General features: G+C 25.0%; 1 protein-coding gene across 1 annotated transcript in view; it reads right to left on the reverse strand.

The window, feature by feature from the left end:
- LOC113555377 (pikachurin-like) overlaps positions 1–26,916 on the reverse strand; it is a 68,605-nt gene that overhangs the window by 10,147 nt on the left and 31,542 nt on the right. The window contains exons 4-10 of the mRNA XM_026959745.1: positions 25,711–25,912; positions 25,496–25,640; positions 21,186–21,375; positions 18,237–18,373; positions 3,778–4,001; positions 1,277–1,376; positions 685–813 (exon numbers count right to left, since the gene is read on the reverse strand). Of these exons, the coding sequence (XP_026815546.1) occupies positions 685–813; positions 1,277–1,376; positions 3,778–4,001; positions 18,237–18,373; positions 21,186–21,375; positions 25,496–25,640; positions 25,711–25,912 (1,127 nt within the window). The remainder of the gene's footprint in view (positions 1–684; positions 814–1,276; positions 1,377–3,777; positions 4,002–18,236; positions 18,374–21,185; positions 21,376–25,495; positions 25,641–25,710; positions 25,913–26,916) is intronic.

Below are 26,916 nucleotides of genomic sequence, written 5' to 3' on the forward strand. Positions count from 1 at the left end.
TATTTTAGTATTGCATTTTTACATCAGTAAGTACTAGTATACAATACTCTGTACATTGCTAACGCTTGTGAATATTTTGAAACTCGTTTTTTGGCAAAAGAAAGTCGGGTTGAAAGCCGAAAAGAAATTATTATGTTAAATTGTAAATTATAAATTATATCCGTATTATTGGTCCGTGAAACATTTCATCTTTACTAATGGATAATTCAGTTTAAATTTAAGGGTTGAGTATATAATTTTAATATACCTACAAAAAATAATAGTGGAATTTATAAATGTGCTTTGTTAAAGTCTACGACGTACGTTATCTATCAATGAATCTTTAAATAAGATAGAAAATGTAATAACATCATTATCTTGATACTGATACTAAAACTTAGCGAGTTATTTGTTAAATAAAAAAATTTTAAACTATACATTTTTTCAAATAATTTTTTACTTTAAATAATGTTAATAGATCTAAAAAATGTATTTATGATATGTGTCAGACTTTTATTTTGATGAGATACATTTACAGTCTATATACATAATAATATTATAATACATACAAATTTACCATATATATTTTTATATTGTCATGTTTGTAATGTATTTTTAATAAATTCTTAAGGTTACTAGTTGTGTGAATATTATAACTAATAAAATACTAATAAATAATAATATTTTTGTCGAAAAAGTACAAACTTTTTGTATGCAGCCTCTGAACGATGTCCGAACCTTGATTTGTGTAGGTACTGTATCGAAGTCGGGTACACCTCCAATATACATACTTAACGGTAATGATAGTTGCGTAAATGCTCCTGATGATAATATCTGAATCAAAGTAATAAATTAATATCGGTTTAGGTATGAACTTATTAAAATATTTGTTTTTTAAATTATAGTAATGTGTATTTTTTTGTTTGTTGTATTTATGTTTGAATAATTGATTGTCCATTTATAATAATATATGCCTATGGATTTTTTGATGAATATTTCACAGTATTTTTTATCATGTATATATTTATTTATTGCTATTTTATGAAGAGAACACTCGTGGTGATTGTATAACTTTTTTTTATTAAACCCAAATTGTCGAATAGATAATAAAAATAAATTACTTCTCGTATATATAAATACCACAGACAATTGAATTTGAAAACACCTGCTATTTAGTGTTTAAATTTCAATCTAAAGTTTTTTATGCTTTTTATACAACATCCATACTTTTAAGTTTCCGTATTTATATTTAATAACCATAAATTTATAAGCTTATAAATATTCAAGAAGTTCTTACTTGAACTTCTGGTTGATTGTCCACACGCATAACTGCTAATTTTCCCGTTCGTGATATCCATAGTCTATGCCATTCTCCTAAAGAAACACTCCATGGACTCCTGTTCAAAGCATACAATTAAATTAGCCATTTTTATTTTTTGAAATAGTAATTAATTTAATAATAGTGTATCTTTTATTTCGTCTTTCTAAGTTCTGACTAGTGGTAAATATTGTACATGGCAATATTAATTGCCTATCCATGGTTAGTAAACCATAAATTCATGTACAAAAATAGGTCCTATTTATAATATCCTCAAAAAAGTCATAAGTGAAAAATAATTATAAATAAGACTCAAGATTCTCAAATTCATGAAAAATCTCATGGACGTTTGATAGTGTATAATATTATAATAATATACCTACTATATTATACTATATAAAATTTGTATATTAACGATATCTTCTAAATGAAGAAAATATTAACTTCTATATATTATTTTAAAAAATAACCTACAAATTAGACGCATGGTCTTATATCTTTTAGTATATACAAATCTGAAACCCCATCTAAAATTAAAATTTTGTCAAATTTGTGTTTTATGATGTATTATGAACTGAAATAATATAGTTTAAATCAATGTAGATCCTGTCCTGTATAAATAATTAAGGTTGTTTGTGTAAAACAGTGAGTATGTAATATAGTTTATGTTATTACGGTTTATGTTTATAATCCGTTCAGTTAGTTAGCCACCCAAATATATGCATGAACAAACATTTCTAAAGATTATACTATAGATAAATATAGTCATATAAACTTAATACTTCGACGATCCAACTATGACGTATACATATATGTTTTATAAAAAATATATTAATTCTATTCAATTAAAATATTAATTCCAAAAATTTGTGTACCTACTCAAAATGTATGTACACACACATAAATAATACATTTTTTTGTTTTAGAAAATAAGCTTTGCACGATCAAAATATAAAATAATAATTAAATCAAAGCTTATAATATAGTTATAAATGTGTAAAGAGATTTTGCGATATTAAAATTTAATTATCATAAAATAACAAGTTGTACAAGAACTTAAATTTTATCATAAATATTTTAACTTATTTTTTTCAATCATAATTTTTCATGATTTTTCATACTTTTGTTATTAGAATTATATTAGCATAATGTACTTAAGGATGAAAAAGAAAGCTCATCACAAAGTATCAATGAAAAATAATGTTAATAAACACATGTATTAACTGATAGTTTGTTGTATATGAATAAGAATTTTTAAATATTAAAAGCTTTTAGGGAATAAAATTTTCTATTCTACTAAATAAAATGATGTAGCTAAGTGTTTATGAGTTTTAGTCAATGAGTTCATAACATTATTTGATAGTTGAATAATATAATTATTCTATTGTTTACTCTATAGTATAAATTAAACATTTCTATTCTTTCAAAAAAATAAAAACAAGATTAATGTCTTTTATAATATAATTAAAAACCCTATTACGTTTTTATCAAATCTATAGCTATAAGAAACTAACCAAAATAAATGTTTTAAAAAATATTCAATAACTCAAGTTTTGAAACTTTTACCTTTTAAAAAAAATGTATTGAAGGGTGTTTAATTAGAGCTCCTTAGTGTCATAGTTTAATACAATACAAATACAATATATATATTTTATATTATATCTTATTTTATAAAGTCTCGTTATTGTATGATGTTCGTATAACAATATAATATACAATTATGGGATATGAATTACGTTTAAATCTATTGAGCAACAAAATGTAAATATAAATAATCAAAACGTAATTAATATGTAACAAGTAAATTATAATTAATTTTCTCTTTATGTTATTTATGCTAATCAAAAACCAGTTGAGTATTTATGTATTTCATTAAAATATTATCAAATACATATTGTGTAAAAATTGTAGTATCTAATAGTAATAAAAATAAATTGTTAATGATATTTTATCATACATTCCGATTAAATTCTATTTTATTAATTTGTGGGAATTTTCGCTATTATAAAATTAATCTTGAAATATCTATGTAATTATCAAATCGGCGGTAATTATATATAATTATGTTGATATGCTCGAGTAAATTATAGTTTATTATTACCCTTGATTTCTTCTGAAATGTTATAATAATGCAAGTTAGTTACTTACTTGGAAAATAATTTTTTTTTTTTAAATTAATTCGAGTGTAATGAAAATAACTGATGTATGTTCAAGAGCTGTATTTGGAAATAAATAATTTATTGCTTATCACTTTAAATTTGTATTATACAAATATTGTTTTATAATATACCATAATAATACCATAAAAAATGTTTTAATGATTACACGGCGTAGTAGATAGGCTATTTGACTACATTTCTGCGTTGGTACATTTTATATTACTTTTATTTTTTTAACATTATTTTAAATTTTACATCGAATACTTCTTACTATAGATTAATAAATGTATAAACTCTAATAAATTGTAATTTATACTATACCTTAATGATGCTGTTCCCGTGCCGAGATCGAATGTAAACTCTACATGACCATCAATCATATAAACACTTATGAAATCAGCAGAACCATACTTTTGGTACCCTTCGTAGAGTATTAGGCCGTCTATTGATTGAGTTTTGAAAACAATGTCTAAATCCAACCATGACAGAGCTGAGTCACCCAAAGCGGGATGTCTCAAGTAACTGGAACCATTAAATGATGGTACCTGAAACATTGACAAAGTTAAATATGAATTGTCATATTTTTGTTACTTACTAATACAGTTGAGTATTTTGTTTTTTTAATAATAATAAATCTGCTTTTACTTTTCTCATCCTAATTATCGTTAATATAGTAATATTATGTTTTTTTTATTGTTTTTACGTTATGTATTTGTTTTGAATATTATGTGGTATAAAATATATACATCGTATTTATATTTTTAAGGATCTCAATATAGGTAATGTCATAACAACATGTAATATCGATTAATTGTCATATAAAGTTTATTGTAATAAATAATATTACGGCATTCATAGATAGTATCATTTTTAATTAACAATTATTTATAATGGTAATTCATAATGGGGCAAAAAATAACCTCTGAAGGAAAATTTCATTATCTCTTTTCATAATCACGCCACTACAAAGTAAACATTACTTAGTTTCTATTAACAGGATGAATTGCTAACTATAAGAACCCAACAAATTCTATCATTCTTGATTAATGATTACTATCAATAGGTACGCAGTTTTCATGTATTCTAAAATGAATTAAAACAACATACTTCATTATATTATACAGATGGACATACACAATATATATTATCATACAGTTCTAGATTATAGTATTACACACTCCAATTGATTATCTTATATTATATCAATCATACTAGATAGTTTTATTAAATTTAGCAATTAACAAAATTACAATTAATATAAAAATTATTGAATTGTCATTTAGGTTATTGACTACTTGTTGAATTTTTGTTTTATGCGTAAACGATTACATATGCTTATGATTATTACGTTTTATTATTTTCATTGAGAAATGATATTTTATATGTAGTTAATAAGTGTAATGCATATAATTATACTCATTAAATGAACCACTAACGTTTGATGTTTGATAGAAAGAGTGGTTAGTAAATTGTAAAATGAACGAATATTGGTAAAAAAACTGTATTATATTTCGATTCCTCCCGAATAGTTGTAATAAAATTTAAGTTTAAAGTTGAATACATATTTAATTTATGTCTGCCCTGCCAATTATGTGTTCGTAATCTTGTAAGTCTTGCGAGTCTGATGATGATTTGTTGTTAGTTAAAAAAATATTGAATTATATGTGATCCTCAAAATTAATAAAAGTTAAAGAAAATCAAAGTAAATCAAAAAGTTTTAAGTGCACTGTTCGCGAAACAGTTGATTATAATATGAACAATTTTTCAGTATGATATAATTTTTAGAATATTTTAATGACCAAATATTTTGAGAACTTGATAGTGGATTAGTATAAATAGTAACTTTATTTAACTAAAGTTTAAAAGTATTGATGAACAAAATAAATAAAAATATGTATCTACATATTCTCGGTTACAATATGAATACTTTTTAGTATTTACTGAAGCAGAATAAAGTGCAATAATATTTATATTATATGCATAGTATGCATTGCGTACGAGATGAAAATGTAGGTATTAACCACCGACTATACATACTTCAAATATTTTGTTAACTATTTGCTTTTTAAACCTAAAGTATTCGTCGCTTTTCTAGTCAAAAAGGTTAGTAAAGTAAATACCAAGAATATAATTATTGCAGTTAATTAAAATTTACTCGGTTGAGTATAAAACCTAGTTACAACCGAAGAATTATATAAAGTGAAGTTATTATAACTATGCCATGTATTGTAGTCACTACCGACTACCGAGAACTGAGTAAATTTTGTTTGTTTTACAGTCGGTAATATTTATTCAGTACTTTAACTGGAATGTGACAATATAATAGAATTCGGTCATGTTATTCAGATCGATAGATCAAATAACAAAAATAACAAAACATTTAAGATACAGCTATAAATTATAGTAAATAGTTAGTGTATAATGTATATATAAATATTTGTACACTTGAAAGTATTTTTTTTTATAGAATCGAGGTTTTCATCTTAAACTTTTCACTTGGCCTTTCTTTCTCAGAGCGCGGTGTTGTTATGTGATACACACACACACACACACACACACACACACACACACACACTCGTACAGTTTATTATTATCTTATATTTTACGGTTATTTATTGAAATGCATTATTGAGTTGTAGGGTTAGACAAACGAAAAACGAGTAATAATAATAAAATAACAATAGTAAAATGGTATTACAATATATCATGATAATATATAAATTCTGCACATAGAGATGGCCACTTGCCTCGAGATATGGCGATATAACATTATCATATCTGTATACTCTGGGAAATATGCATCAGTCGCGGTTGCAGAAGGAACGCGTTTATACACATTTATTTTAAATCGTTGAGTGGTTGTACGCCGATCGTGTAGGAGAGAAGAAACAATTTACAACGAAAACAGTTGTCAGTATACTTCGTGAATTTACGCCCGGAGACTAATAAACATGTGGCACTTTCGAGGCGCAAATTTGTATCGTGTAAACACGAATAATAATATCTAAATTAATCTTTTTTCACAACGTAAGGCAATCTCTTTTTTGAAGGACTAGTGATTTCTAAAATGTCCTATTTACTATTTTTTTAAGTTTGCATTATAAATTTTCGCATGTTATAATTTTATTATTATTCGTTTCGATGATAAGTTTTGATTTTCTACCCAAGTTTTTATTATTATTAATATTTCAGTATTTCAGTATTTAAAATTTAAGTATGGACATTTTTTAAAACAATTTTAATTTAGTGAATTCACAATTAAAATACATTTTTTAAATGTTTTTTAAGAATTAGATAATTACCAATAAACGTTATTCATTTTTTTCAAAGATGTCAGAGTTTTAAAAAAATAATATAAAACAAGACTGATCTAGTAAAAACAAAAATTTATCACAATATAGTATGACATGGTATTTTGATGAATATTAAATATCGGCGCATACGAAAATCAGTATATAATTGTGTAAAATATTATGAATCTGTGTTATATTATAATAATATCAGGAAATAGCGCGTGAGCAAGCGGAGAGGATTCACGTGAGTTAGGATTGAACGGGACCGCTATACATCTCGCTATAGTTGGCAGACTTGGGGAAAATTCGTGAAAATACACCAGACCGCATGGCTTCACAGCCACCCTTTCCACCAAACGCCCACTGACCTCTGCCGCGTAACCGCGATGCCACCAGCACCAATGTTATTTATTGTTGTCATATATTATAATAAAATACAAACGTGCAGGTATTATATGCGTACCTATACTGGTGCGGTGGCATTTCCGTCCTCGTGCAGACACGTATATACAACGATTAACTGCGACACAGTACGGAAAATGTTTGTTGGATATGATTTACCTAAGTATATAATACTGGTGACTCGAAAATAGAATTATTTCGGATGTAATATTATTTACGACATAATATATACACATAGGAACTAAAAATTTGTACAATTTATCTTTTCAATCTTAATTTTTATCACGGAAATCTGAAATTTACAAAAAGATTCCGTGACTTTTATTCAAGAATTTATTTCATTAATTTATATTTCATTGAATTTATGTTATTTTACCGATGTAACACATTTGCGTGTTTGGCCTCCTAATCAAATTATACTTCGGAAACATATATTTTGAGAATGTAACATAAAATTGTGTAGCAACAAGTAAACATGATGGGTGTTAGGAATTGGTGTATTGGTATCTTGTTGATAATATTTATGCTTTATACGCTTCTTTGATGCCTATTGGACAGAATTATTTTTATTATTTTGCATCGTTTCAAAATTATTGTAAAATAACATATTAACCTACGATGGTCACAATGCTAGAATTTAAGTAACCAGGAAATACCACATAGGTAATAGGTATGATGAGTAAAATTTCGGAACTTATTATACATTGTTATAAAATATGCACATAATCTTATCAATATTTAATCATTTTAGATTTTTTAATATTTCCATCACAAATTAAGAAAGAGCAAAGTTTGTGGGTACAAAAAACTGTTTTATTGAAATACTGCACAAAAGATATAGTAAAAGCATCATTTGTCTCGTTTTTCTAATGTTTGCAAAACCACTTTGTGTGTTGAGAAAATGTATTCAATAGGTACCGATGAAAAATATATGGTTGTTCATCTTAAACTTTATATTATGTATCATAATAATATTTTATTCAAATTATCACACTAGAAGATTCTTCTGTTTTGTAAAAACAGTTATTAAAAAAGAAAATAAATTATGTAAAGCGCAACGCCCAACTTAGTATCATAGGTAAACATAACCACAGATTTTGTACTATAGGCAACATTATATTTGTACTCTTTTCAAAAAATATTGTTTTAATCTATAGTAAAACATATAAATTATACTAAGTATTTTTAAATTAAAAATAAATATGGTGTAATACTTGCGTATTGAATTCAATTTAATATTTTTCGCTTACTTCGTTGTACAATACTGATTTTACTTAAAATACAGATGTACACTCTACGAGGCGTTTTCGGACTACGTGTTAGGCATTACTGATCTCGAACACGGAAAATTGTGTGCTTTTCGTTGATAGCACGACGGCTGCAGCTGCGTCTTGTTTGGGCAGCACGTCGGCACTAAAATGGGTCTGTGTCATAATAGGAAAACGTCTAAACCGCGGGCACGTCATCACGGTTGTCGTCTTCTACGGGCATCGTTAATCTCCACGAAGACGCGACGGGTTTTTGAGTAATCTATACCTCACTACAACACATTGCGATGGCGAGCGAAAGCTCTCATCGAGTAAAAAAAAAACTTATTCAATTTCTAAAAGTTATGTTAATAGTTTTGTCGTGCTGGTAACGACAACATGACAAGTTGTATTTCGCCTTTCTCCAGAGTCCCCACCGCGGTGTAACCTATACACGATTACGACAAATCAAATTATGAAAATACTAAGATTTTTTGGAAATTATAATTTTTATTTAATCGGTATTTTTGTTATTCACTCCACAATAGCAGAGTACTCTATAAGGTTCCAATGATGGCATTTTTATAATCACATTCACAGTTATTTTTTAACATGTTCAAATCCTTCGTATACTTGAATTATTCATTTATTAAATTATATTTATATGATACTTAATTTCACTGAAAACAATCAGTCAATGCTTTACACACTTATTCCAACGAGTTTAATTTAGATCTTAAAATACTATTAAGTTATATACAATAGAATACGTTAATAACTGTTAGAGAACCATGTATAAAACGGTTGTATACGCGTCACTACACCGTCTTATTCCCAACAAATGTTCATAATACTCGCGTGTCGTATCGTATAAAATACTCTTTTATGATTGGCTTATTTAGCCACAGTAGTATAATTTGATCGTGTCCATGACAAATAAACATGATCATGATAATATAATATATAGTAACTATATATACCTAGTTGAATATATTTAACTTTTAATTGTGTATAGTAACATTCTGTTTAAACCGTTAAGGTACTGATTAGTTATTAGGAATTTAATATTCATTATATGAAAAAAAAAAAAATGATAATAGTGATCGCGTTGTAATACATCGTACTACACAACACTATTATTTGTGAGAACCCCATCTAAAAAGAAAAACATTGCTATTTTGACACTACACGTCGAGCTGTGAACCTATTACCTACTAGTCGAATAGAAAATATAATATTGTACACAGTTTATTATGATCACAAGGGATGGTAACCGTGTTAATTTCGTTCGTTGTTTAGTCAGTTTCAGAAATAGTACGTTTAAACAGTTTTTGTGGCGTATATTGCAAATGCTAAATTTGAAATACTTTATGAAGTGTTATAATGTTTAACACTAACCAGACATATCAGCAAGTGAGATTTGAAGTTTGAACACGTGTGTGTGTACGTTTGCGAGTATCAATATTTTTTTAGTCCAATGAAACGGTCATTCGAAAAATTATGTATTATGACACTATTATGACTCGTTTACGTACAATGTATTTATGAGTTTGTAAGATCCAAGCTCATTATCAAAGTTGATTAAGAAGTGGCTGTACAAATTTGAAATTGAATACGTTTGTAGTATTATAAAATAACATATAATTATTACTATATTATAGCATCGTCTAGGTTGTGCCTTATGCAGTAACGATTTGCGGCTAATTGTATAGTCTGACGGTAACTTTTGCAAGAGACGGCGCAGTACCGTTTGAAATAGACCTTTAATAAACGATTTTTTCTCCAATTTGTCCCACCATTAAGTTTTTCCAAATTTTTTTTGAGAATATTTAGTACGCAATAAGTTTGAATTTGTTCACTCATATTAAGAATTTGTTTGATATCAGTTTGAACTTAACATTTTCAGTTGGGGGGGGGGGTTAGAGATAGGTGGAGTAACGTTTGCTCAATATCTGAAGATTTTGTTTTTCGGTTTTTATAAATTCACGGTATGTATTAATAGACATGGACATTATTTTCATTGTATTTTAAATAAGTTTAAATGTTTAGAGAATTTTTGTTAGAACCAAATTAATATGTATGTTCGAAGAAATGATTTCACGTCAAAAACTTGTATCAGTTAAGAGATATAATCAAAAATTTAATATACACGACATAGGTTTGAAGTCATTTTCAGTAAAATGTGACATATAGCATGAACTGTTAAAAAAAATGTTACCTTCTTTAGGAATAGCTCATTTCTAACCTTTCACTTTTATTTACTTGAAACCATTTATAAAAATAATTTAAATAAAGTGGTTATAGTGAATATATTTATATACTTAGTTCTCTATGAAATAAAGTTTTAAAAATATTATTTAGTATTTATAAATGACCAATGAAACCCTGGTCATGGAAACAAATAAATAAATATATATTATAATTTAAATATTTTATATATTTTATAATTATCGCCATGGCAGCTAAAATCTGAATTATCATAAAATTATATCATCTATTAGAAAATGTTAATATTATAAATGCTTGGTGAAAATACCAAGTATATACACTTGTTTGTTTTTGAATTATTATGATACTAAAAAAAAACAAAACTGGTTTTGTGTAAAATTTCTCATTTTTTCAGTTTTCTCAATTATTAAAAAAAGTACTTAGAAGTTTTTATTTTTGACCCCCTCGTCCCAAATAACTAATTAGAAATACTTTCTTGTAAAAAAAGATATTGAAGTTGAAAATCTAAGCATTTTTACTGTTCAAAAATATGCTGCTAACAAAGAAAAAAATCAATATAAAATTAATAAAAAGTAAAATCATTTCGCTCAGAATCTAAAATAAAAGTAGGTAGTTGGTATATCTTTTTACCTATGTATAATTCAATCAATACTTTTCCACTACTAAAATCTAAAATATTGGGCCTCGAGAGATTCTCTCCCCTTACCATTTAATACAGCACAGCGTAGGTTTCGTTTGTATGTTGGTTGTCAAAGATTATGAAATAGTGTAGAATGTCGACGTATCGTACGTACTCTTCAGAACATAAAAAAAAGTGATTCGATATTCTCATGGTCGGGAAACTCAATAATAAAAAAAATAGTGACTTGCCGGCATTAAAATAGTGACATGCCGGTTTATATTACACAGACAAAGATGAAAAACTCTTTATCTTCAAATTTCTTAAAAAATCTGTAGGATAATTAAATATTATTGTATATAATACATGCATAGGGACGATAAATCGTCAATATTTGTAGTAGGAATTTCGGTTCAAGATTTAAAATCTTATACCTATATTAAAGTAGGCATATAGTATTTTATACACTATTTAGAGGTGACGGTAAACGAACGTTTTCAAACGTCACTAGTCTATTTGTATATACAGATGAATCGCTTCCTGTTTAAATAACAAATATATACTACTGCTATATATAAACTTTGTTTTATTTGTTTTTTGTTCAGTTCGAATCTCTACGATAGCGTATCGGATAAAATGTAAAGATACGCGAGAAAATCAACGAAAAAACTACGAAGTCTTTAATATTTAAAGACTTAGTTATATATAAAACTTTTTACGCTTTCATATGTGTAGCAGTAGGTGCTACTATATTATTTTTTTGCAATAATATGAGTAAATTAATAGACGTTTGAGACTGATGATTTTTGTATTTCTCTGTACTCATTTTTTCGTGTAAATTACGTATTTTTATAGTAATAAACCATATTCATTATGTGAACTGAGTGCAGTGTTCTGGGTATATGGTCATATGGACATCGTGTTCGTATATAATAATATATTTTATGATGGATTCATGAAATAAATAACATCATTGCTGAATACGTGAAATCGGCAATTTGGTTAACAACTTGACAAATCGGTGAAATTTATTTGCTGATTTCTTGAATTAGACAGACTTTTTTGTGGCAAATGCACAATTTTTGCAATACTTTATTCGATGTATTGTATGATGTATCAATCATTTTACATGATAAACACATATTTAAAATAATCAAATTATAAAAAAAATATCAGCCAAGAAATGTTTTATATAGAAATACGTATTTTATTTTGTATTAATTAATATAATAATCAGACTGCTCATAATTTAATCATCAACATACGAGAGAGAGTAATATTATTCGTAAATTTTTTTTCGTTTTCTGTTGATTCAATTTTCGTCACATAAACTAAAAACTTCATAAAAATGTTTCTCAAACTATGTTTATCTTAAAAGTATAATACTAAGTTCATAAAAATATACAAATTTTATTTTATAGTTAAATTAAAAATGTATAAAACTATCTTCGTAAATTATATGCTATTACATAAATAATATATTATAATACACAATTAAATTAAAAAAAATATTTATTCTAAATTTAAGGTATTTTCACATTATTCAACTAACCACTAACCTATTCACACAATTCTATGGTACATCAAAGTTATAAATTAAAAGTTAATAACATACATTTAGTACGATAATCCTCCATAATTTATTTAAAAAATTTGTATCGCCCTTGATAATTAGTAAATTGTAGAAAATACCCAAATATTTAAAAATATGATCCTTAAGTATACCTACTTAAAAAGTTTAAAATACTAAAGATCAGAATTTGAAAAATGTGTTATTAAATTGAGAGCATGCTTGATTAGTCACACTGTATAGTGTTTGATGTCAAATATTTTCGACATCTAAAGGATATTATTTTTTTTTTTATATTACAATACACTTATACCTATCTAGTTTATATTCTTCCATGCTATACGTTTTACATTGTTCAAGCTATCGCCGTATGAGATGATATACCTACCTAGCACCTAAGATAGGTGATATTTTTTTCCTTTGACGCCCTTCAATATGTTATTGTATTTCGAGGAAGTGCAAGATATATACTCGTTAAAAACGTTACTGATTTGATGTGTCATTAACGTGGTCTCTTAATTAAATTTTTTTTCCACAAAAATTGAGTTTCGTGCGATGAGATTTCGACGTAATTTAAAGTGTTTCCATGGAAATATAAAATGTATGATGGTTGTTGGCAGTGGGTGGGGTTAAAGGTCGTGTAAATCCTTTACACGATAAATCATATATATTATGTTCCCATGGAGACCTATTTAGTCGAGATGGGTTAATCTTTTGTGTTTGTGTAAATCAAACATTAAGTCAACGTTTTCATTGAAAATTAAAATATTTAACTTGTATCTATAAAATCTGAACTTTGGTATGTCTCACTTATCTATTGATGTTTTATGTTTATTTGTTTATTTTATGCTTGGTTAAATAATTTATTAACAATTCACTAGAATATGTATTGATACTGGTTATAATATTTGTTTGTTTAAATTATATATTTCATAGCTAGATTTTTTTTTAGATATAACACCAATCTTTAACATATAAACATTTTTACGAACATAAACTTATATATAGAATATAGATATATTAGAGTATAGCCAGAACAAGTTCTTAATCAAAATATTTATAAATGTCATCGTACTTTTTCAATGTATTAAAAATGTAAAATTCGTGATATTATAATATTTTAGAGGTACGGAAATAAGAAGTTTTGTTGTTTAAAAGTTTCTTATTTATTATAAGATAAAGAAATGATTTCAACAAATATATTTTGTACACTGAATAAACGAATAATGTTATGTCTTATTTACACCATAATATCATGCTTTATTATTTGTCAAAGTGTAGAAACACTAGACAATTATTTTGTAGTATTAATTTATATTCAACATTTTTTCTAGACCCGACAATTAGTTAAAAATAAATTTGTATAAGTATTTTTTGTATCGGTGCCCTTTAATATAGTATAAAAGGGTTAATGACAATAATAGGAGTTGCGTGTGGTATAAATGCGGTTTCGGGATTGCATTTATACGGTTATATAATAATAATATGTCCAATGCAGATTTACGTGCAACGGCGTCTTTGATAGGCAATTTGGTTATGTAATAGCATACGAGGACATACGTGCGTGCGTGGTATAACCGGGCCGGTTATGTAGGGGCCCTTTTCACTCGTTAGAATATCCTAATGTTATATGCTGTCATTTCATGCCCCACCGGTCGTTAAATGACAATAATGTAATTTAATAGCCATTTGGTATTAATTAAGCCATAGTGCCCGAATAGCGTTTTTGCTGTTTCACTCGCCATTATATAAATTAAAAACCATATTTTAAAATCAATTTTTAATTTGAACACAATAGTGGTTGTGTAAATGTCGATTGTATATTATATTATTATACAATAATACCTATAGGGACTATGTATCTATACTTATACCTACTATATTATTTTTAAATCTACAATTGATAAAACAAGTATATTTATTGTAAATATTACATTACCGAAGGTAGTATATAGCAAATAACATATTATCTACCTACATGTTATATTCTCCAATTGAAATGCTCGCTATTTAATTATATATTTATACAGAGTGATTCTTTTATCATTAAAAACTATTTACTATTTACTATTTACTCATTATTTCGTCGAGTATTGAATTTTTTTCATTATTTTTTTTTCATGCTTTTTTTCAAACTATATGAAATTTTTATTTGTTCACCCTTTTATTTAATAGTGTTTAATAGTGAAATCACTATAAACTTTTGATTTTCAAACGGTAACCTTTATTTAAAATGTACTAAATTAATAGAGCTATTTTTTGTTAATTTTTTAACGAGATATACCTTTTCAAAGTTGGGCGATTTTCGGTTTTTATAATACATCTTGTTTCATATCTCATATATGTAATAAACTTGTTATCGGCTATCGACGCAGTGATGAACTTTTTACCTGTAATTGCCGACGCCTCACAGCCATAATAACCTGTAGAAAAAACACCTGAAAACCTCAAATCACCCAACTTTGAGCAGTTATAACTCACTAAGGGTTAAATGAAAAATAATAATGTTAATGTTAAAATTTACAAAAAAAATAGTTCTTCTATTTTATGACATTTAAAATATAGGTTGCCATTTGAAAATTAAAAGTTGATAGTGATTTTACTTTATTATAAGGGTGAAAAAATAAAAATGTTACCTATATAGTTTTAGAAAAGCATGAAACTTAAAATTTTGGAACAGTCAACACTTTTTTTAATACTGAGTGTTTAATGATAAAAGGATCACTCTACAGTCTACATATATATATATATATATATATATATATATATATATATATGTTTAAGCCGTTTAAGATTATTTAGGTTATGTATTATAATATTATCGATTATGTAGAAGTTAAAAAGTTTTAATTATAAATAAATTGTGAGAATATGTTAACGAACAGCACTTTGAAAATATATTTATATTATTTTAGTCTAAAAATTAGACCAATGATTATTTTATATAATAAATCTATATTATATGGCTTAAATAAAATTAAAAATAATGTATATTTTATATTCATTAATAAGTATGCATTTTATAAAGTATTTTTAAGAGTAAGAGTTTATTAAATACTTTTTATTAAAAATACATTTTTAAATATTTTATTCTCTTGTATAAAAATAATATATTTCTTTCTGGTGCTAAAGTTAAATATTTATGAAGTCCACTATATGAAAGTAGTTAAACTGGTGATTACTAAAAAACATAATATAGATTTATGTGCATAATATTTAATGTCAAATAATCAAAAATGTTGCGTTTTTTTAATATAATCTACTTTTATAGTCTTAAAGTAATAATATTCTAAAATGGATATAACTATTAAATATTTCAATTTTGTAAAAATGCAAAAAAATAAATAATCTTTACAATTTGTAAATCATAAACATTAAAAATTGGGATGACGTTTTGATATACGGTTTTGACAATAACGATGGTGCGTAAATAATACTCGTATTCATTTGAGACCGGAAACTAAGAAATGGAGAAACTCATGAAATTCTCATATCCACAAAAGATTTCTTGTTAGGTTTTATCTTTGATACAAAAAAATCTTAGAAATGTTTTTTTATGATTTATGTTCAATAAAGATTTTTTCTTTCTTTAAGTTGGCTAAATATTGCAGCTCATGCGTCTTATAGAAATAAATACCTCATTAAGAATTTTTTAAGATAATGAATTTACGTGGCTGTTTTTTGTATTATAAATTTAATATGTAAATCGAAATTTTAATAAATAAAATTTATTAGTAGGCTGTTAGGATATTGGTAAGCATAGAGTTGCATAACAATATTATTTACCTATATTGTTATAATATATAATCAAGTACTAACTATAACACAACTTACAAACCTAACCTAACCACGACTAGGTATATAATATATTGTTCATGTTGAAGTCCATTAGAAAAGGTATGTGTTGAATTGCATAAAATTCACTACGATTGCCATAAATAAGACCAAAATACAATATAGCATATCACATTGCATAGGCAATTTTGTAAGCTTCTTATGTTCTTTCAATCTATTTGGTAACCCTTTTCAGACGAGTAAGCTTTTGATTTCCATACTATCCCACATAAAATTATTAAGAAGGATTAAAACTGGGTTACAATTCAATTGTTCAATCTTTAAATCTATAAAATCCAAATGCTTAATTTATATATGCCTTAATTTTCTCTCTCTATGTTAATAATAAGAGCATCACAGTTTCAATTACATTCCTTTGTCACTATTGATGTATAATACTGATAATAATGTTATATTATAATAAGTCATATGTTTTCAAATGTTCTACGATGCATAATTCATTATCATAATATGTTATTTACTTTTTTGTTAAAATAGTTTTTTGTATTTATAAAAGAAATTTACAATTTGCAGTATACACAAAATACCACAATAAGTAAATAAGTTAACAATTAGTGAACTAGACTTGAAAACGCGGGGAAGGGAACATCCATCGATACTACTTCCAAATTATGAACTTAGGGAAAGTAAATTAATTTAGACTATTTAATAGGTCATGTGGCCATTTAGGTTTGAAAAATAGATAGTTTTAAAGTAATGTGTGAGAGGAGTTTTGAATATGAGTGGATTTGCGTGGTTAAAGTTTGTGTGAAATTTATTATAGTGGTAGCAAACAAGTGTGGGTATTGTTGGTATGTTGAAATCATGATGTAAGTTAGAAATATTTAGAGTTGTAATATATAGTTTAGTATATACTCATAATAATATACTCAGACTTTACTATCTATTAAATAATTTGTTTTTTTCCAAAGTATTCGATTGAATGTATGGATAAATTAAAATTATTTTTATTATTAATTTATTCAGGTTTTGTAACTTTTTTTTTGGACTTTGTAAATAAATACAAAACTCGTATATTAAATTAACTGATATCGCTCATAAATAGTATACTTAAGATACAGAAAATCTTGTAACTAAAAATAAATATTAATCAAAAATATTAATTTGTACATACCTTGTTTGTATTTAAAGTTATTTCTTAAATAAATAAATAGTATATTATTGTAATAGTTAGGTATTTTTTTTTTTTTTTTTTTTTAAATGAATTTGATAAAAATATATGGTAATAATACACAATTATATATCGAATTTTTTTTATTATTATTAGAAGGAACTTAGAATCTTATCATAATATATTTTTGTCTCCTATCAGTGACGATTTATTTATAAAATGAATTGTCTAAATATTTAATATCTATTTTAAAATATTTAGTTTAATAAGGTATTTTTTATTTATGAATTTTGTTCACTATTTTAATAAAACAGTATTTATATTTTTAATATGTTGTAGATATGAAAGAAAAAACTTAATATTGTAAACAAAATTACATGTACGATGTACATATACAATCGGATATAGTTATATATATAATGAACACACGTGGTATTATTTTTGTGATATTTACCTGTAAGTCTAATATTGTTTCACATAAATCTCCAGTGTAACCAAGAGGGCATAGACATAGTGATGAATTGGTAGTTGTTACGCACTTGCCACCGTGTTGACAAGGAGATCTTGTACACTTGTCCGTAGAGCATTCCTCTGTAAAATTAAATTATTATTGAAATTGTTTAATTTTACTCATATATATTTCTGGCTTAGTGATATGAGTTATAAAGTTTAAATAAAACAAGTTCAGAAAATCAATATTTTTTTATTCGGTTGTATTCTATTTGAGAAAATGCAACCCTACTGCGTCTCGGCCAGTCCCATGTGTACTAAATTACAGTGCCATTTATCAAAGACAAATTACAAGGCGAGGTTTTCGATCAGAAACCAATACTTCAATGTCGTTGTTCAAGATACATGTAGCTATCGTAAGAACAGTGCTCTGCCTGAGGTTAATCGATCTGATTTCAAAAAAAAGTAGTAGTGCTAGACTTAAAAGTTGTACACTTTGTTTAGATGAAAAGTATTACAATTATTATATAATTATTATAATAAATTTAACACAGTTTTTTTAATAAAATTATTATTAAAAACAATAATTTTTATTTAATCACTGACATAATTATTATGTTTCATGTAGTTTATAGCCCATGCAAAATTAAATTAAAATGCTTATGCTATTTTTAAATTACACGAATAATGAATATACAAAGTGTAAGATAAAATATTATGTTAATGGTATAGTACTATGGTATGCTAAACGAGCGTAAATTTTTTTTTTAATTTTAATAATGATGATGAAATTGTATAAGTATTATAATTTTAATTTTAATTTAATGCAATTTGTAAAAATAAAAACCATTATTCTTAATTCTTAAATATTATATTATATGTTATTTAAAAATGTTCCGGTATAATTTAAGTGTTAAAAGCGATTATCATTTCGTTTGACTTACTAGGATTTAGATTTATGGAAATACCGCAAACATACAACAAAAGTTTTATATCAACTAGAACTATTGAATAACACAATTTACGGAGAGCGGAGTTAGCCGTGTTATGACTATAAATATAGCCATTTTCTCTCTTATCGCAAATTAATGGGAATTTGAAACTTTGACAAGCATCTTTACCCAATATCCTATAGGTTGCATATAATTTATTATTATGTAATCTATATAAAAAACTCATAGAGAATATTTGTTGCCCTATGAATATATTTATTGGATGATTTATAATATTAGGTATACGAATATATTTTACATTTTTCTTTAGTGTCATAAAAAATTAACTCAATTATTAATCAATATCGCAATTCGAAATAATAAAAACAAAAATAAAAATGTCATATTAAAATTATTCTCGTTAAGTAATTAATAAAATAAGACATTAAGCATTTTCTATTAGAATTTTTAAAAAGATTAAAAAAGAGGAAGTGAATTATGCCTTTTTTCGTCATTTGCCATGCCTTCCAGCCGATTAAATTTATAATAAGACACGGACTAACATCGAACAACGTCGACGCTGAAGTGGTTGACTAGAAAATTAATTAACGCGGTTGCACTAAAAGAAAGGTGGGAGTACACTGCTGTCCTCGACTTTCACCTCAAAAGCTTCTAGCTAATGTTTACTCAAAGACTTTTAGTAGCTTTTTTCCCTTTCTTTTATTGTTGTCACTTTTAGTTTAATATAAACTATATACAATATACATTAATAAACATGTACTACACGACATTTGGTTTAATCATATTTCGTTTTTCATCAACCGTCTATACTTCAAATACACTTATATTTCATTAAATCTCATATTCTTCATTTTACAACTTCAAATTTTATTAGAAGACCATTAACTTTAAATATTTTTTAAGAAACCAGAATTATAGGTTTAAGAGTAAAGCTCTTAACTATAATATACTTGCACCTCACAAGCCATAACTAAATTGCAATAATGTGTATGATAGTTATTTAATATACGTTATTCCTTAAGTTATATATAATTAAGTTTTACTGTAAAATTAACTGATCAAATAAGTCACATACTCGCTTGATTCTACTAGGATAAATATAAATAAAATTTGAAATTTTATAATTATTTATATGATACATATGATTAGTATTGAGATTAATATTAATTATTTTATATTATCAAATATATTTTAATTATATGATTTTTATAATTTTGAAGACAATACACATTAATGTATTATATATAAAAAAAAAAAAATTACAGCACCAAAATGTATCCATTACATATTTTTACGGTTATATTAAAAAAAAAATAAATAAATATGTACACGTTCAAAATGTAAATAAATTGTTAACCTTGTTGTTAAATTCAGCAATTAATTCCTGAAGACATTTTTATAATATGATACTTAGGTCTAAATACGTATAATTATAATTTTAAATAAAATCTTTAGTATTTATCAATTTTAACGTTCGTGATTACAATAATAGCCTAAACTGGTTTACTCAAAACTGATTTTATAATTTTGCTAAACATTAAAAAAATTATAAGCTGTTATTTTATACGAACAAAAATAATTAATGACATCAGCAAGTAACCCATATGTTTTATCCGGTATAATTTGCGAAGTTAGTGAACAAGAAGACGTAGATTAAGGAGAATGAAAAGTTTTCACTGTCCACAAATTAAACAGTTTTGGCAGTTTGTTTAAAGTTTTGTTAGAGGACCTTTCCCATTATATTATTTCCTTTATTTATATTTAGAACTGCTAAAAAGAGAACATCTATATGTATTTTTTTCATCGTTGGATTTCAAAAGTTCGGTCACGTTTTCCGACGTCGTTTTGAATATATAAAATTGCGTTTTTAATACCAATAAATAAAAAAATGAATAAATATTTTGTCGACGGTTATGAATGGATCGATATTTTTCATATTATGTTTTTTGGAGGTGGATGAGAGGTGGTTTAAGAAAGCTAAATGTGTAGTTAACACTTACCAACTTCTTGAGATTTGACTGTATCACCAGCAGGTGTTTCACCAAAATCGTATCTGTGGTCATTGGCTTGTAAGAGCCGAACACAACCAACAAATCCACGGTCTGTTGGAAAACGTTCAGCCAATCCAGATGTGTTACCTCGACCGCCAATAAAGACAGGCTCTCGAAACGTAATTCTCGAGAATAAACCCTAAGTTTACACATAAAATGTATTATTAGAAAGATGAAATTAGACTTATCATTTTTAACTACATTTAAATTAATTTTGTATTCATTTTTAATATATGTATAACGTTTGTAATGTTATTAATGTCTTTGAAAATTGTAAATACAATTTCAGTTGGGTTCGTCTCATGTAAATAAATGTAAATAATATATCATTGAAATATCTTTATTTTGGGAAAATTGTTTATTATTTTAAGTGCTTTGTAGAAGCTCGAGAAAGGTGTATTTGAATCAACTAATTAAAAAAAAAAAATATTGTACGGTGTTTGTATTGGTGTTAACTAGATAATTATTTTGAAATTTGCATTATAAAAAAGCTATAATTTAAAGTTGATTTAATTGTGTATGGAAACCTATAACATGGTTATAGATAATTGTAAGTAATAAGTTAAATATCTAAATAATAATAATATATTAGTAAATACTTATTAACGGATATACGGATAAATTGCACGAAATAAAAGCTTATTATCTTGATAACATTTTAAAATATAAAATACCATTTTAAAAACTAATTTTGTACTTATATTATATCTTATTTAATATTATATGTTCCAATGTATAAAACAAGTAAAATTATTTTAATATTTAAATATTAAATTTCTATTCAAGACCAGAATAAGGAGAAATGCGCCTAAAGCAATGATTTTATCTGCGTTCCAGTACCCACATTTTTTGTGGAGTAAAAGGAAAAAATAGAATTATTGTTAATGTATTTACATTACCGTCATAATAATTCGTCTGTGGTCCGTATACAATAATAATAATAATAATAATAAGAAGAATAGTAATAAATAATAATTTATAAAATGAAGTTACTAGGTACATAACATATAATACGCGACATATTAATATAAGTACTATGTAATCACACTTAGGTACTCTATATTCAATCCACTTATTATTATTAAAGATAATAAAAAAAAAAGAAGAAAGTATGATGTTTTGATTGAGAATATTATAGTCGATAGACAAAAATATTTAACGTTCTAAGTAATTAATTTGGTACTTATGGCGCCTTAACGCTAATCCGGTCCAGCCAATATTTATTGCACACGAGTTATAATATTTATATTTCTTAAAATAAACTATGGTTTGCAGTTAAATATTACAAAATTACAAAAAATAAAAGTACCAATAATAATATTTTAATTATGTTTATATTAATATCCATCCATATTGACCAACCAATAATAGGTCTATTAAATAAAATCGGATACTTTTGAAGTGTTGTGTGAAATTTATATCTATAAGATTATGTAAACAAGTAAATATTAATATTATTAATATAACAAATATATAAAATAGAAAAAACACCTTATTTTATTTTGTTGACAAATACTTGAAATTTACTGCCAGTCAAATACCACTTTACACTATTTTATACTCTATAATTTATGATATTACAGATTCCATAAAAGAACATAATAACTTTAAATAATTTGAATACCATTAAACGACAAATAAAACATAAAGATGTGCATTGTTCTAACTTATAAATTTATAATGCTTAAGTATTCAACTCTTGATTTATAGTTTTGAATAAGAATTTTTGTATTTAGTATTTTACAAATATTTTTAATGTAGATAACCATTATTTTTTGGTTATTAACCAAGTTAAAATAAGTAAATAAAAAAGAAAATTATTTGTTTTGTTTCGTTGTGTTTCTTTGTTATCAAATCAATGATATATTTTATAAAATAGGTACCTAATATAATTTTTAGATTCTTTGTGAAGTTGATTAAAGAATATTTATATATTATTTGTATTGGTTTTACAACGAAGTGCGTTTAGATATTTGTTTATTTGTTATAAAGCTTAAGAATAGAAAATTTGATGAAACCCATCAAGATCTGATTTTGAATTATTAGATGACGTATTTGTTAAGTATTTATTAGGTATCATAAAATTTTCAAAATATTTTGCCTCTATTTGAATTGTTTTGATATTTGTTTTTTAGTTTATTTTTGATTTGTTCATTTCTAGGTAAAAAATGTTTAAAAATGTAATAGAAGGTTTTTATAGAAGGTTCCTCATAAGTTTTTCTTAAAAAAATTTAAAAATATCGAAAATATATAGTCACAATTCTTTTTAAAAGTTTATTTGAAAATAATATATTGACGAAATTGAATAGGAACTTAAACAAAAAATACAAAAAGGGCCTTAATTGATTTTAGTTTTTTTTTCTGGTTCTTGTTTTAAATAAATTTTAAATAAATAATTATATTTAGATAAATCTTGGATAGTTTTATAAAAAAGGGGTGAAAATAGATTAATACTCTGCTGTACTGAAAATGTATACCTCTTTATTGAATAGGCACATTATTCAACGGAAAATAATTGTGAAGATGGTCTAACTTTTCGGTAACCAAAGTTACAAAGCAGTTATTTTAATAATAAAATTACAATTTTAACTGATGTTCATTTATATTGTTTTAGGTTTTGCCGATTATTTTAAAAAGTACTGAGAATTTTAAATTTTTACTTCCTAATGTACCAACTAGATCCACTTTTTTACAAAAAATCTTCATCAAAGTTGTTGATAGCAATTTTTATAGAAAAAGCTTTAGACACAAAAAAATAAAATAAAATCAACAGAAATACACGTTATCAATGTAAAATCAACACATTCATCGCATCGCTACGCTTAAAATCTAAAATGTTGTTAAAAAATTAAATAAATTGAATAGTAAATTAAATAATTAAAAATAAATAATAATAAATAATAAAATAAAAAATAAATAATAATAATTTAATTTTTTTAATTTATTAAATTCAATAGTTTAGCTATAATTTCGATTTTAAATTTATTGATTTACAATACAAAATAAATATATTACTGGATTATCATGATTTACAAAAAAACTAACAATTAGGTAATAATGGCGTGTATTAATTTTAAATATTATATATTTTTTCTTATTTTTGTAAGTATTAATTAGGTGCCAAATATTTTACGTCAGGTAGTTACGATAACTCAGGAGTATTAAAATTAATTAAATCTCGATTAATCTTTATTAGGTTTTGTATATTTATACTAAATAAAATGCATATTTCTACACTGATGAATAGTTGATAAATTATTCTACTTTATAATATAAGTATCTTTCTTTCTCAGTTTATAAAAAGTAATTTATACAATAAATATTTTGCCTAATTTAAGTAAATATAATTTTTGATATTGTTTACATATTAATTAAAACTCTAAAGTTTAAAATAATCAATTTTACTTTATACTACATCTAAAGAAAATATTCCTGGTAAACAAATACTTAAAGTTTTCTTATATATTTTTAGTCGATTTAAAATTTTAGATAATTTTGATAGAAAATAATTAAAAGATAAATTATTTATTGAGGTACATTATTATTTATTACATAGTTATGGAATTAAGCATATTAAATATTATATAATACGTTGTAATTTTGTTTAAAAATAATTAAATTAAAATAAATTTTTAATTCACAATCTTATGAAAATTTCGTGTAAATTAGTATAATGATTTCTATATTTTTAAATTGAAACTAAGTTGGAAATGTACACCCTTTTGGGCGATTAACATTTTTAAATACACAACACAAACTGATTATGTATTTTAATTATTAGGTTGTATAATTAAAGACGTATGTAAGTAATAATTTTCTTGTAGGCCTCAAAATTTCAACTGTTTAGGGATCGAAAAATGTTTAATCCGGATTATTTAGACACAATAAGACATAAATGTTTATTGCATATATTTAAAATATTTAAGGTATTATTAGCTTACAACACTAGTATATTACATTTAAGGACAAATTATAATTAAATTGTTAAACGAATGGACAATGTTATTCTATAGAGTATAGGAATGACACACCGACTCGGTACTCAAATAATTGATGTATTTATAGTTCTTTACATTTTATTATACTTGAAATAAAATTAAAAATATATTATAACCTTTTTGAAACGACCAATTTAAAAAAATGTATTTAAACTATTTTCTTTAGTTTATTTTTACAGGAAAAGGTTAAACGCGAATTCAAATAACAATCATTACAATATTTGTAATTTTACTTTAATTAAAATGTATAAATGTACTTACTTTTGATCTCCCAGCAATGCGTTTTCCACGATTTAATTGGATCCACGCATCCCATCTATGTCTATATACAGACAGCGTGTTCCATTGATTTAAAATAACTGTTTCTTCAGATTTAACTACTCCTAAACCAGATCCACAATCAAACCTGTAAAGAAACATTTCGCTTTTATTTATAATGTTACAACCACATTGTTATTGGCTTAATTTTGAATTACCTAAATTCCAAAAAGCCATTGTGAAGCAGAATAGCCATGAAATCTCCAACTAAATCATCTCTTTCAGCAGCTAAAAACAATATACCATCCCAGCTTTCTGGCCTGAATTCTAAACTTATTTGCACGTGTTTGTAAGCTCCTCGTAGTGGTGGAAATGATAACCAACTACGTCCATTGAATCTTGGATATCTAATTGGATTTGCTTATAAGAAAATTAAAAATAAATAATTATTATGGTAATGTAAAAAGTATGCATATAAATGCAAATTAAAATAATTAATTTTATTTCTTATAAAAATATTATATTAAACTAAACATGATATAAGCAAGTATTTTTATGATTGCATTATTATATTAATATTTTACACATTGAATTATTAATACCTACTCATTTAATCACTGAATCGCATTATTTAATTTTTAAATTGAAAATGAATAATGTGTTTAAAATCATAATGAATTCCAGAACAAACAAAATGAAAATATTGTATTACACCAAATGAACTTCTTCATAAACCTAAATGATTTTCAAACTCTTATAAATTCACTCATCTCATTTTTACCGCTAATCAACAAAATATTATAAAAAATATAAACTAATATTGACCCATACTCTCACTTATCAAATAATATACTCAATCAAGTTATATTAACTCACCAACTAGATTATCTGAAGTATCCGCTCATTAATATTAATAATAATAATAATAAACTATAAACATATTATATTTAAAATAGGAAGTGCTGTTGATAAACAGTTTCTCCATTCATGCCCGATAGTTTAATTGCATCATTATCTCGTATGAAATGTACTCATTGTGTACGCTACGCTAGTATTTATATTAGTATATTAAAAATATCTTTAAATAAATTATCGAAAAAAAATAATATTATTTGTGTTTATAAATGAATAAGACGTAGTATACACTGTGTAATGGGGGCATTTTTTTGAACCGGTTAGAAAATGATTACTATTTAGTAGGATATTTTAAAATAAAAGATTAAAAAATTACTAAAAAAGTTTTTAATTTAAATTTAAGTTATAATTGACTATTTAGAAGTTTTATTTAATATTTTCGATTATATTTAAAACTATTTTCTTTAATTAAATCGTTTCATCAATTTCATTAGATAGTGACGATTAATTAGTATATCTTACGAGATACCGAGACAGGCAATATTAATTGGTATAAAACTAAATATTAG

The sequence above is a fragment of the Rhopalosiphum maidis genome, chromosome 1 (genome assembly GCF_003676215.2).
Source record: "Rhopalosiphum maidis isolate BTI-1 chromosome 1, ASM367621v3, whole genome shotgun sequence".
NCBI classification, from domain to species: domain Eukaryota; kingdom Metazoa; phylum Arthropoda; class Insecta; order Hemiptera; family Aphididae; genus Rhopalosiphum; species Rhopalosiphum maidis.